This window comes from Manacus vitellinus, unplaced genomic scaffold, assembly GCF_001715985.3.
Source record: "Manacus vitellinus isolate BGI_N305 unplaced genomic scaffold, ASM171598v3 scaffold_58_pilon, whole genome shotgun sequence".
Classification (NCBI taxonomy): Eukaryota; Metazoa; Chordata; class Aves; order Passeriformes; family Pipridae; genus Manacus; species Manacus vitellinus.
The window spans coordinates 49,815-62,534 of NW_021940671.1; the positions used below are offsets into that span (position 1 = coordinate 49,815).

Consider the following 12,720-nt stretch of genomic DNA (forward strand, 5'->3'; position numbering starts at 1 on the left):
AAAGAATAAAATAAAATTATTTTTCTGTGATTTATTTCCAGGAAAACCTCATCTCTTTCTGCTTCCTTATCTTTACGGGGATCCTCATGAGCTCAACATTGGCTTGACAAAAAAACAAGCGGTAAACTCCTGGAATAAAAATCTCCTAAAATTGCTAATAACTTGAAACAGTCATGTACAGCTCAGAATCACCAGAAATTCCCAAAAATGCAAGAAAAATTTCACTGTGAGATGGTGGAATTTGCTGCTATTTGAGATCCTAAGTAATGATTTTCAAGGAGTGTAAGATTGCTTATGGCGTAGCCACCCTACACCTTGACACAGTTGGGGAAAAATCGTGTAATAGAAAAGAAACATTAACATTTTGAAACAATAAATAGTCAATATCTATGCAGCTGGTTACAATGCTGGTGTTCAAGAGAAAATACTTACAAAAATTTCCAAATAATTCTAAATGCCATTGCAAGCCAGGATAAACAGCATTTGCTATGCAGTTAAATAGGCGATAGTTGGAATTACACAAGTAACCAAGGTTTTATGATTAACATGTATTTTTTTCCTCATTTATTTAGACTCACAGTATTTGCAGTGAACCCCTCTGTAAATAATTGCATTCTATGTTTTATGAACTGAAAGTACAATCCCAAGGGTGAGCTTGAGCACTTACTGAGGCCTTCAGTATAACCCTATTGCCCCACCTTCCCCCACTCCAGGCCTTGGGGACAGGGGACAGTCCCCTGGCATGAGTGAGAGTGAGTAGAAGACTTTGAAGGCAGGAACAGCACAGGCACCAAACACAAAGGAAAGCCCCAAGCAGACCAACCTATCTCTTCCAAGTGCTGGCTTGAGCAGAAGCCATGTAGAGCTACAATTTGAGCTTCACCTCACAAGAGAGGAGCCTCTGGGAACCAAAGGTGACTTTTTCATGCCTGCAACACTGATTTTGGAGCTGTTCTGTGACAAAGCTGAGGGAGTAAGATCCCACTTGTTCCCTCCTAACTCATTAAGGAATATTTACCTCCTTTGATTACTCTCATGAGAAAGTGTGTCTTTGTTACTGGTTCTTTCAAGAGGAGCCTTCAGGACCAGATGCTCTATTCTGAAAGCCTCTGCCAGGGCACACTATCTCTTACTGCTTTTTCAGCACACCTGGCTGCCAAACATCCTCATAAACACCCAATCCTCAGTACAGTCTAACTGATACTTAAGGCCAGAACAGCAGAATTAGGCTTTGAAACTTGCTTGTTTTATTTCTAAAAACAATATTTACTATACCAATGATTCTGAAACAGAATACCACATACTTTACTTGTTTATAAATAACAGTACCTAAACCTTGCACCAGCTGCCTTTGCTTTCTGCAGATTATGGCAGACATACCCTCTGGTCTGTACCATAGGAGTAAAGTGTTTTACTGTTTCTGGAAAACTGTTTGGATTTTTTGCCCAAACTCTTCTTCTTTCCCTTTCCAAAGCCCTCACTCTAATCTCCAGATGCAAACTTCCTCTGCTTTGAAACCTTCCACCTGGAGAGTGGACTGGATGCAATTATTTCCTGAAATATTTAATCTGGCACTGTTAACTTTGGCCGGTTGAAGTAAATGTAAGTGGGTGAAGATGAAATAGTAAAAATTTAACTCTGATCCACAAAGCCAAATGCCCACTGCCATACCAGCAGGCAGGAGACAGAGACACAGAAGCCTGTGATGACAAAGACACATCACACGCTGGACAACCAGCCCCCAGCCAGAGATGACCGGCTTCCTATCAGACCTGGTAAGTCTTCCCTGGGGTATTTGCATCTGTGACATTTTTGTGTGCTGCAGGTGCTTCAAAGAAAACCAAGTCGATATATCAGTAAAAACAACAAGGCTCCTGCTCACTAAAAGATTCTTGGAAGTGATTCTGCCCACCATTTTTAGGTATTACAAATGTTTGCACTTCATGTGCTCTGTCATCCATCTTTGTCAATATATGAATGTTTCTTAAATGTTTTCAGTTATTTGAAAATATTTGCTTACCTGCAAACATAATTTGCTTTGCTCACCTGCTGAAAAAAAAAGCTTAGTTAAATATATCACTAATTATTCAGTGCAAGACATGGCAGGCAGAGGTTTTGAAAGGCAGGGAAGAGGACTGGATGTCGGCAGCTGTGGCACAAGGATGTTTGTGGGAGCTGTTTGTCCTTGAGCTGGATGTAAGGAAAACACAGGAGGATGTATTCCTCACACTGGGGCAAGCAGAGGGAACATTCCTACCTGCAAATCCCTTGAACAAATGACATGTTGCTGGAGAATGAAAGACACATTGCAGGAAGAGCCCGATGTGGCTACAAGCCTAAGAAGATTTTGTTCTACATCTGCAGGTGCAGTACCAGGGGCTCTTTCAAATGACCGCTGTCCTGGGGATCGGTGGAACATTCCAAATTGGCTTTCAGATTTCTACCCTGACCTACATGTCTCAGGTAGGCAAAGATGCACATGGCACACTGGTTAATGAGGGCACTACACTGCTGCTTGGGGATGCTCCCCTCTGGCAGTCAGAAAGGGCTTAATCACAGTATTCTCCTCTCATTTCCTAATTGCTACACTATGCTATCATGAAAAGCAGGACATGTCAAAGTGTTGAAAAGAGAAAAAAAAAAAGAGATCTGTAAGCTGTTATTTATAGAACTGTTCATCAGAAGACACACACTGAGTAGGGTGGCATCTGTCTCCCCTAAAAACCTTCAGCACATTTGCCTGCATCAGTGGCTTCAGCTGATATTTTTATAGCTACCCATCTTCACAGACAAATAATCAGTCAAGCGAGCCATGCTCTAGGAAAATGTCTGCTTCTCTCCACTGATCACATGCAAAACTTTCATTAAAGACACTGAGGTCTAGATGGAAGACATCATTATTTTGTGGGGATCACCTTATGGGAACAGTGTTATTTTCTGGCTTTAGAGCATTAGATTTTGAGTGAAAAAGTACTTAGGAACTGCACTGAAGGTATGCTGTGTAACCTGGCATTCTTGGCAGGTATGTGAGAGAAAACCCATAACTCCTTTGCAGAACTTTGCAGGGGTGTTTATGCTATTCTTTAGTACCAGTCCATACCTCAGTTCCTCAGATTTCAAGGATAAAACCCCAAAGATTGAACTGCCTTTAATGAAAAAAACAAACACAGCACACTATTACACTATGCCTGTTAGCTAAAATGCACAATTTTAAAGTCTATATAAAATAGTAACTAGCTGAAGCAGCAAAATTACATTGTAAACATATCAAAATACATGCACTGCTGTCACAGGTATTGTTCATGAAAATTCTTTTTCTGTCTCAGCATGTAAAGGTTTTCATTAATGAAACTTGGCTGGAGCGATATGGCTACCCCATCCAGCAGGATAACCTCCTGTTCCTATGGTCCATCATCGTGTCCATCTTTGGTATAGGAGGTCTCTTGGGTTCTTCAGGAAGCAGATACCTCGCTGTCAAATATGGCAAGTATGTATGTGTGTTCAAAGACAAATTGTCAAGTGAATCTTAGCTTGAGGAAATGACAGCCGAGGTTTTAAATGGGAGACAGAGTTTTAGACTCAGTCATGGCTGTTACACAGCCAGGTTAGCTGTGGGGTTAGCTTGTATTTCACCCAAGAATTCCTGCATGGCAGGACCTTAAGTGCCATTTGCCTTCTGATTTACAAAAAATCTTTTCACTTCCTTACAGAAAGAAATGTCTCTTGTGCAACAACCTGCTCATGATAGTGGCAGCATCTATCATGGGCTGCAGTAAAACAGCCCAGTCCTTCGAGATGATTCTGATTGGGCGCTTCATGTGTGGAATAAGTGCAGGTGAGTGATTTCTCCCACAGGTCAGCAGGATCTCACAAGATTTTACATCTTTATTCAAAGTAAAAATAGCCCTCCACTAAGGGAATAAAATATTAAAGTCAGTGACCTTTTTTCAGAAGATTTTCTATAAGACCAAGCAATAATCACTAATTTCACTTATATCAAATGAAATTCAGCTTTGCCAAGTATATAAATATTCAGAGCTGTCAGGACTGTTTTGATACAATATGAAACAAAACTTTTTCCCAAAGGAAAAATATGTACAATATCATCTTAATTTTGGTTGGCAGTACTGAAAATTATATGGTTTAAAGCTAGTATTTTGATAAAGGGGAGTCTTCCAAGCCATAAATTCTTTGGATTAGTACAAAGATCTGGTAATAATCAGGCAAAATCACTCCTAGTGAGTACACCATATCCAGCAAAACCTCCTGTGCTGGTGTCAGTATTTCTTGTATTTTTCCCCTATACAAAACTTGCTTTTCCATTGTTTGGATATTTGCAGGGATGCCTATTTTAACTTATTATAGAGTTAACTTAGAAGTTAATGCCTATTTTTCAAATACCTAGGTTTTGTACATTGCTTGTCTGACACACAGTTGTATCGAAGAACTGCAGATGTAGTTTAAGAACTACTCACCCCCAGAGGTCCTGTTCTGGTCTAGAACCTGTATCATGCCTCATGCAGAGACCTGATTTTTGTTACAGAGACTGCAATTAAAAGAGATTGTTTTCCTATCACAGAAAGCCAAGAGAAGAACATATTGCTTTCAAAACAGATAAAGGGGGCTGTGACCACCATATCAGGAAAAAGCTCTTGTTCCCAGACTAATACACAGCATGTCTGAGTTATGAAGTACTTCACATACAGCTGGGAACATCAACTCTGCCTGAAATCATAAAAATTATTGCTGACAGCAGAAGAGAAATACTTTTGTCTCCCTCTAAGTCATGTACAAATCAACATTAACTATAGCAATGTATGTGTTAATCTGCCATGGATCTACCATTCAGCTCTTCAATAGCATTATGTCAAGAAAGGTTGAGATTATGTGGGTTAACTACAAGCATTTTAAATATTACTCAAGGGGTTTAGTTATTCAGCACTTGCATACTCTGTGTCCCTTTAAAATATGTTAAGGCTCCCAGATTTTGTGATGAAGCTACACTTTAACGGGAAAACTGTACGTTTGTTAAGATCAGGAAACTGCACTATGCAAAGAGGCTCAAATACTTTGGTAGAAAGAGTTAGAAAAATCTAGTAATGAAAAATTTCATATGTGGGTTGAGGTATGAGAAACAACTCCGTGCTTGAGGCAGCTATATTCTGTAATGCTTAATTATTTACATCCAGTTTTATTTCCAGTGGTTGTGAATGTCTTCTTTCTTCTCTCCCATAATTCTCTCCTCACCTCAAGGCCTTTGTGTCCCTCTACATCATCAATATGTTGGAGAAATTTCCCCTAAGAAGCTACGTGGATTTGCAAACTCTACTTCCTCTTTCTTTTGGTCACTGGGAAAAGCCATAGGGCAAATTTTAGGACAAAGGTATAATGCAATGGATTACCCACACAATCCATTTCTGGATCCCTTCTACCTTTTGCTCCTTCCTCTGCTTTTCCATCCATCCCTTTCTCTCCTCAAAACCAATGTAATGAACTCTTATTCTGTACACATGTTTTATCCCTGCCAGGGAGCTGCTGGGCAGCCAGTCCCTGTGGCCCATGCTGATGGCTTCCTGTGGATTTCCAGCACTGTTTCAGCTGGTCATGCTTCCCTTCTTCCCTGAGTCCCCACCATATCTCCTCATGCAAAAAGAAGACCAGGAAGGCTGCAAAAAAGGTAACTGAAGGCTCCAGGTTCCTGTTCCTCACTTAATTTACAATTGTTTTGTGATTCTTGCTTTCCCCACACAGAAAAAATGAGCAGGACAAAGTTTCTCCCTGCTCATTTCCAGCATGACTCTGTGAATACCTATAAGTATATTTTTGTTGTAGTCTCCATATAGAACACAAAACAACTACTCTCTGCAGTTCTGTATTACAAAACCTTTTGCATTCAGCTGACATCACCTGTACTGTCAGTCCTTTGATTACCAATAAATGACAAATGAAAATGGCTGTTTGCACTGCAGGGCTCTGCAGGGCACCTCTCAGCTGTGGCTATTGGCTGTGCACCCTGCTCACACTCCAAGAGAAGGAGGAAGGTACAAAAATGGCCCAAAGGGCAGGGAGAGAGTCACTGTGCACCCCTCTAAGGCCCCTCTGTCACAACAGGTCCCTCTGTGCAGGAGGGGACCAGGGCTCTGGGAGACCTTGTAGGACACCTCTGCCTCTCAGCACAGCCCCAGCCCATGCATGCAGGGCTGCCAGACACTTGAATCACCTACTCAACAAACTTCTTAGGGAACAAACAGAGATGAATTAACATGGCAGGTCTCACTCTCCTTCTCCTCCACAGCCATAAGGCAGCTTTGGGGTGAAGGCCATCACCAAGCAGAGATTGATGACATCATGAAAGAGAAGGCAACAATGAAAAACACCAAGATCTTGAGTGTCCTGGAACTATTGAAAGAACCAGCTTTCCGTTGGCAGCTGTACATGACAATTATTCTGACCGCCACAGTTCAGCTATGTGGCATCAATGCAGTTGAGTGTATTTCCCCCTTAAATTCTCAAAACACTTATTGACAACCTTAAGGGAGACACGATGGCTCACAGGAGCTCCCTCCATTTTCCTCAGGCTTCTCAGGTCACACCTTGCTGTCAGCAGCAGCCTGCAAAGCTTGGCTGGGCTCTCCATGTGACACCCCTCTGCCCAGCTCCAGTCCCTGCCAGAGTTACCTCCCTCCGTAGTCAGACTCACTGAACAGCCACCTCTGAGAGCAGCTATCAGGCTCCAGAACCCACTTTTACAAATGAGCCTCTACTGGCAAAATCTGTGGTGTAGTTTTTATGTGACTGCTGGGCTGCAGCTGCTGTTATTTGCCCCTGGCTCTTGGCACCCTGAGATGTTGGGATGGCTCTCTGCCCACTCTGCCCTCAAAGCTAACAATGAACATGCTCACTGTTCTGCAGCTTCTGCACTTCTGCTCGTCCTCACAGCAGAGCTTTTCTGGGATCCTCTTGATGCCACAGCTTTGCAGTTGCCTGCGTGACCCTTCTGCCTCTAACATCACGATGCAGCAACATCTGTAAAGGAAATACACAGCTGAGTCCAACACAGCTTAAACTGGCTCCAAAAACAAGCAAAGATATTTGAAAAGATGCTTGTTTTACTCCATCGTGACTCCATAACCCACCCTCTTCTTCCTTGAGAATACCCTACAATGATATTTTTGGATGGGCTCTGAAGACACCATATACCTGGCTGCTTCTGAAATCACCTAAATCAGAATTCTGCAAACCTAATTACATCATAGCAGCTGCAGGTCCAATTAGCCCAGGATTTTATCTTTTATGAAATAATTAATGAATTAATTAAATTAATTTTTGCCTGCTGATAAAGTAAATAGTACCAAAAAGAGTGCAGACTTCTAGATCACTCCAAAGCTGAGCTGCATGCTCCTTGATTAACAGCTCCTTTCTAGGACAGTGGCACACAAGTATGGATAAGAAATCAGCTCTTTTCTTCTCTTACTGTTTTATGGGGTTTTTTTCCAGATTTATTTTTATACTTCTGAAGTCCTCCAGGCTGCTGGCTTTGATGAAAGAATGGTCTCCTATATGACCCTCTCTGTTGGACTCTCTGAACTCGTAGCTGCTGTAGTCTGTGTAAGTCTCATTTCTATGGGCATGGGTCACAACGTGCTCTCTGACCCTGATATCAGTGTCATTTCTGCCCTTCAGAGCTCCATCATTGAGCGACTGGGCAGGAAAACGCTCATTAGAGGAGGCTATTGGATCATGGGGTCCCTGCTGGCTTGTATCACCGTGACTCTCTCCCTACAGGTAAGGAAGTTCTCAAGGCAGATTTCTCTGCCTATTCTGTTTCTAACTTTTGCTCATGGGCAGGACCACGCTAATGAGAAAGGAAAGTGAGGCTTAGATCAAGCTCCTCTATACTCAGGATTAAACTCTCTCTCAGCCAGTACTCTCCTGTACTCCTGCCTTCCTTTCAGCGTGACCCCATGACCTTAGCAAGGAGCACATAAAACACTGGCAGACTGGCACTGGATGCTCGTTTCATTGGACTCCAAGCACCAAACACTGGTCAGCACAGATCAAAAGACAGTCCAAGGAAAATGGCCCTTTCTATTCACACTGTTTCTAACAAGTAACAACAGAACCCCAGACTTCTTCCATCAGTGAATTTGAAATTTAACTTTGCTGCAGAGGATGCTGGGGAGGCACTGTCTGTTCATAGACAAGAGACCAATTCACCTCTCTAACAATGACATGTCAGTGTCCTTGCTGTGGCTTCTTCAGGAGCAAATCACCTGGGTTACCAGTACTTATCCAGAGCCACTCTATAGATACACTGTAAAATTAGCCTTGAAGCAAGGTGGCAGCAGACTTCCATTTTTGTTTTATTCATGAAGGGTCTCAAACACAGCAGAGAGAATCTTTTTTCCTAAAGCATCGAGTCTCTTTTCTTCTTGACTAAGATCTAGGAAAGCTCCTTTTCAGTACCAGTTATCGAATCTATATCTTTACAAAAGTGAAGAAAAATAAGATTTGGCCTTCCCATATCTCTAAGGATTGGAGGAAGCACCATGAGGTCAAGAAGAAAGGAGGATAGGATGCAATAGTACTGTCTGGACTTCCTTTAACAGAAACCTTCCAAGCAAACCTGCTTCTCTGCTCATCTAACAAACACCTCACTGCTCCATCCCCAGGAAAAGCACTCACATCTCTCTGTCAGTTCCCACACACTGAATATTTCCTGCTTGAGGTGACAGTGTTGGAAAAGGAGCATTTCTCTCCTACAGTTATTAACAGTTTTCACCCAGAAGTTTGTTATTGTTTTTTTTCCCCCAGGACTGGTATTTCTGGATGCCATACTGCAGCCTGTGCCTCATTATCCTGTTTGCAGTTGTTTTTGCAGTTGGGCCAGGTAAGTGCTCAGTCAAAGGAAATAAAGAGATTGAGTCATGTGAGCTTATTAATATGGCTAGGAAAATACTGCATTGTATTGCACAAGTAAATTCATTTAACAAAATCTTGTAGTAATTTAAATATAATGGGGCCAATCACTGGCCATAAACTTCAGCCATCAGGTTTGGGTTTTATTAACAAGGGGAAAGGAATACACTGGAAAAATACAGCAAAAATAGAGCAAAAACAGATGGGTAAAAGATTTTAAAAAATACTAGGAAAAAGAAAGAGAAAAAGAAAAGCAAGAGTTTCTTTTAATTCAGTGTTGTATAATGTTACATCTTATCCCACATAGACAGCAGTGCAGAAGACCTACTTTGGACTAATTCTTTTCCTAGCAATTATTGTCTGCTACTTTTTGAATTTTATTTTTTAAAGGTTATTAATTTTTAAAATATTTGCCTCCCCATATGTCAGGGTTGAATTATTTTCCTAACTCAAAACTGTTGAAAGCCTGTGACTTCAAAACATAACTGAAATACCCAGGAAGTGAATCTGGGAAGATCACTCATTGGTGATCCAGCAGAATCATGCAGGCAATTCTTGTGAGCAATAATAATTGCCATTTCATTCTGACACAATTTCTTTCACAAGAAAATTTCAGGCTTTCTCAAGTGTAAACTACTTAATTCTTGGACCTCCCCAAAAATCTATTTGAATATTTTACCACTTTAATAAACTGATGTCTGTCTAGTGGTTTATAAGATACCAACAACATTTTCATTTGTAAAAAAGAGCTACATCCTCAAGTGTTCTGAATGCCAGTCCAGATGACAGCAGCATCTATGTGTGACTGTGTAACAGTACCACTCTGTCCAAATGTTGAAACCAAACACATCAACAAGCAATAATTCTGATTCTTCTCTCCCTTCAGGTGGTGCCACAGTTTCCACCAGGGCTGAAATCTTCACGCTGTCCTGCAGACCACCTGCCTTTGTGATCGGCGGGGTTCTCAACTGGCTGGGAGTGTTCGTGGTCGGGACAACCTTCCCGTTCATCGTGGTGAGTGGCTTTGCCAGGGAGGCTCCCAAGGGCACCAAATTTCACTCGGCCACGAGGGTGGGAAGACAAGCAGCAGGACATGACAGTGCCATGTCAGCCTGGAGCGGTCTTGGCACCTGCCCTCCCAAGTCACTTTGGCAACTGAAGGGCCCCGATTTGCCCAAGATACTTATTCAGACTGAAATATTTTTCAAAGGTCAAAGTTAAAAGAATTCCTTATCAAATTCAAAGTACTTTGGGACCCAAATACAAAAATTGTGCCAATAAGGTGACTACAGAAAAGATATGCTCATCTTGCTCACTTTCTCCCTCTGCTCTTTCCCTGCAGGAAAGACTCAAGCACTTCTGCTTCCTCATCTTTATGGGGGTACTTTTCACTTCAGGGATGTTTGTCCACCTGTTCCTTCCAGAAACAAAAGGGAAATCAATCATAGAAATCACAGAAGAATTCAATAAGCTAAACTTTAAAAATAAGCATGTTCCAACAGCTCCAAATCATGTCACAGAGGATCACACCTTCTGCACCAGGCTTTGACCGGACATAGGGGGGAATCAGGCTTTCTTAAAAAGAAGGGAAAAAAAAAGACATTTGTCATTTTCTGACTAGTAAGTCGATCCAAATGGATTATCAGCTTTCCTATTGGTCATTTACAAGGTTCCCATTTTGTCAAACCAGCTCCTTTCTCAAGCACTCCACTCTGGGCAGCTCTGAAAAGGGATGAGGGCTGATATTACAGCATAGACTCATGTGAATCATGAGCATTTTGGCTTAACTTGCTGATGTGCAAATCTTAACAGAGCAACTAATACACACTGAAACTACATGTAGAATTTATAAACACTCTGCTGACCACAGAGAAAGGAAAGACCTGTAATTCCCTCTCTCTCTATGATTTCTGAGTATGTTTTTACAGCCCTGAAATGAGAACAGTGAAGTTCTTGGCTTGCTGTCTCTGGCTGGGGTTCAATCCATAACAGATTAAAGAAAAAATTTAGTGGAATAGGAGATAAATTCTTTGTTTCTCTAGACTGAACTGCATAACCAAACCTTGCCAGGTTCCCATGCACAGTGCCATATTGTCCTTGTGTAGTATCTAGTTTGACAGACTTCGACCATTCAGCACCAATAGAATCAAAGGACTGAAGGGTGGAATCCAGGCACCATAAACCCAAGCACCTACAGTCATTTCAGATACTCTGTGCTGTCCTGTCCATCATTTTTGTCATCTGCAGCTCCTCTTCCAGGAGCAGAGTTCCCTCAGATCCCTCGTGGGCTGTGAATCCCACAGCAACTGAGCTGCTACTTTCCTTGTGTGACTTTTGGCTACATGGACCAAATTTAGCCCAGAAGAACCACCTCAGCATGGAACTGATTTCACCAGAAAACTTTTTTTGAAATATGCAGATTCATGGGATTTTTATTTTTTTTTGAAAGTGCCTAATATTCTGCATGTTTCTGTCTATTAATGAGAGGCTCACATGGTCCTAGTAGCAAAGCAATACTATCAGGAGGAACATGAACAAAGCTAAGGCTTACAGTGGAGCACTCTATATAATTTGAAGTTCAAACTCTAGACTTGCACAGTAAAATAAATGGATTTACCTCTGCTCCTGCTTTGACTGTCATATTTACTTCAGCTCAAGTAGGGTTATTCAAAATGAGAATTCAATTTTTCATCTTAACTGCTGCTTATTTTTAATTGCAAATGTTAAACATAAAAACATAATAAAAATGGCAGATTGCCTTGTAATAAAACTTCTGGCCTCCACTAATATTTTTTTCTTCACGTCATGACCTCCTTCAGGAACAGCTGACTAGAAAAAGATATTGGCGTGCATACTCTTCCATGATTGGGGATTTTCATTATTACTGTCTTTATTATTGAGGGACACTTAAGACTACTGACTGAAATATAACTACATAACTATATTTCTATATCTACAAAACGTGGAGTCAGAAAACTCAGTAATTTTGTAGTGTTCCATATACACATGATATGATCAAAAACTACCAGTCTTTTGGAGAAAGCTACCAATATAGAAAGGGAAGCTCAACTTTTTTGCAAAACAGATTCTCCTTTCCAAATTAGTCACTCTGGAAACATCCTTCATTCCATTCCAACAATTCCTGAAGCCTTTGGAAACGAGAGCAGAGTGGCTCACTAGTGAGCCCCTTCTCTGATCCCAGTTATTCATTAGGTGTGATTGGGAAAGCCTTTCCCATAAGATCCTCAGCAGGAAGCGAGTGGGTGCCCTCTGGAACATTAATGTGACAACGAAGTGGAACAGCTCTTTGGAGCACAGGTCAACCTTAGCCTGGGCTCAGTGGAGCAAGAGCTGTATTGTGGGGACAGTCTGGTCAAGGGATGAAACAGCAAAAATGTCTGGTTCAAATATACATGTGAGGTGACAGGGACAAAGAGGATGGTCATCCAGAAGCTTCAGGAACATGTACTACATTTTCTTCCAGACATACCAGCTGATGGGTAAGATATGTCTCAAATACTAACTGAGGCACATATAAACACTTGAAAACTGGATCAGTGAACTGCTGTCAGATGGACACAAAAAACATGGATCTGGTCTTGCTGGCCTGTATGAAGGAAGGCTTAGCACAGCTTTGCATATGTGTGTCTGTAAAATTGCAAGGTCAATGACTAAATGGCCTGATGTTGTGAGATTTACTGTCCTGAGCACAAATATCACTAAAGGATATCTCTAAGATACCTGCCAATTACTTTGTTAGCACTAATAAAGAAACTGCACATCTACTAAGGGGGCCTCAGC

At 41.5% G+C, this 12,720-nt stretch overlaps 1 protein-coding gene across 1 annotated transcript; it reads left to right on the forward strand.

Annotated features, from left to right (window-relative positions):
- Window positions 1-1,530: 1,530 nt before the first annotated feature.
- Window positions 1,531-11,541, forward strand: LOC103762892 (solute carrier family 2, facilitated glucose transporter member 11-like). Its single transcript, XM_008929585.2, has 12 exons — window positions 1,531-1,775; window positions 2,365-2,463; window positions 3,327-3,487; window positions 3,711-3,835; window positions 5,254-5,383; window positions 5,529-5,677; window positions 6,296-6,483; window positions 7,498-7,608; window positions 7,684-7,785; window positions 8,815-8,890; window positions 9,806-9,933; window positions 10,262-11,541. The coding sequence occupies exons 1-12, from the start codon at window positions 1,752-1,754 to the stop codon at window positions 10,466-10,468; spliced, it is 1,500 nt and encodes a 499-aa protein (XP_008927833.2). The 5' UTR covers window positions 1,531-1,751; the 3' UTR covers window positions 10,469-11,541.
- The last annotated feature ends 1,179 nt before the right edge of the window (window positions 11,542-12,720 follow it).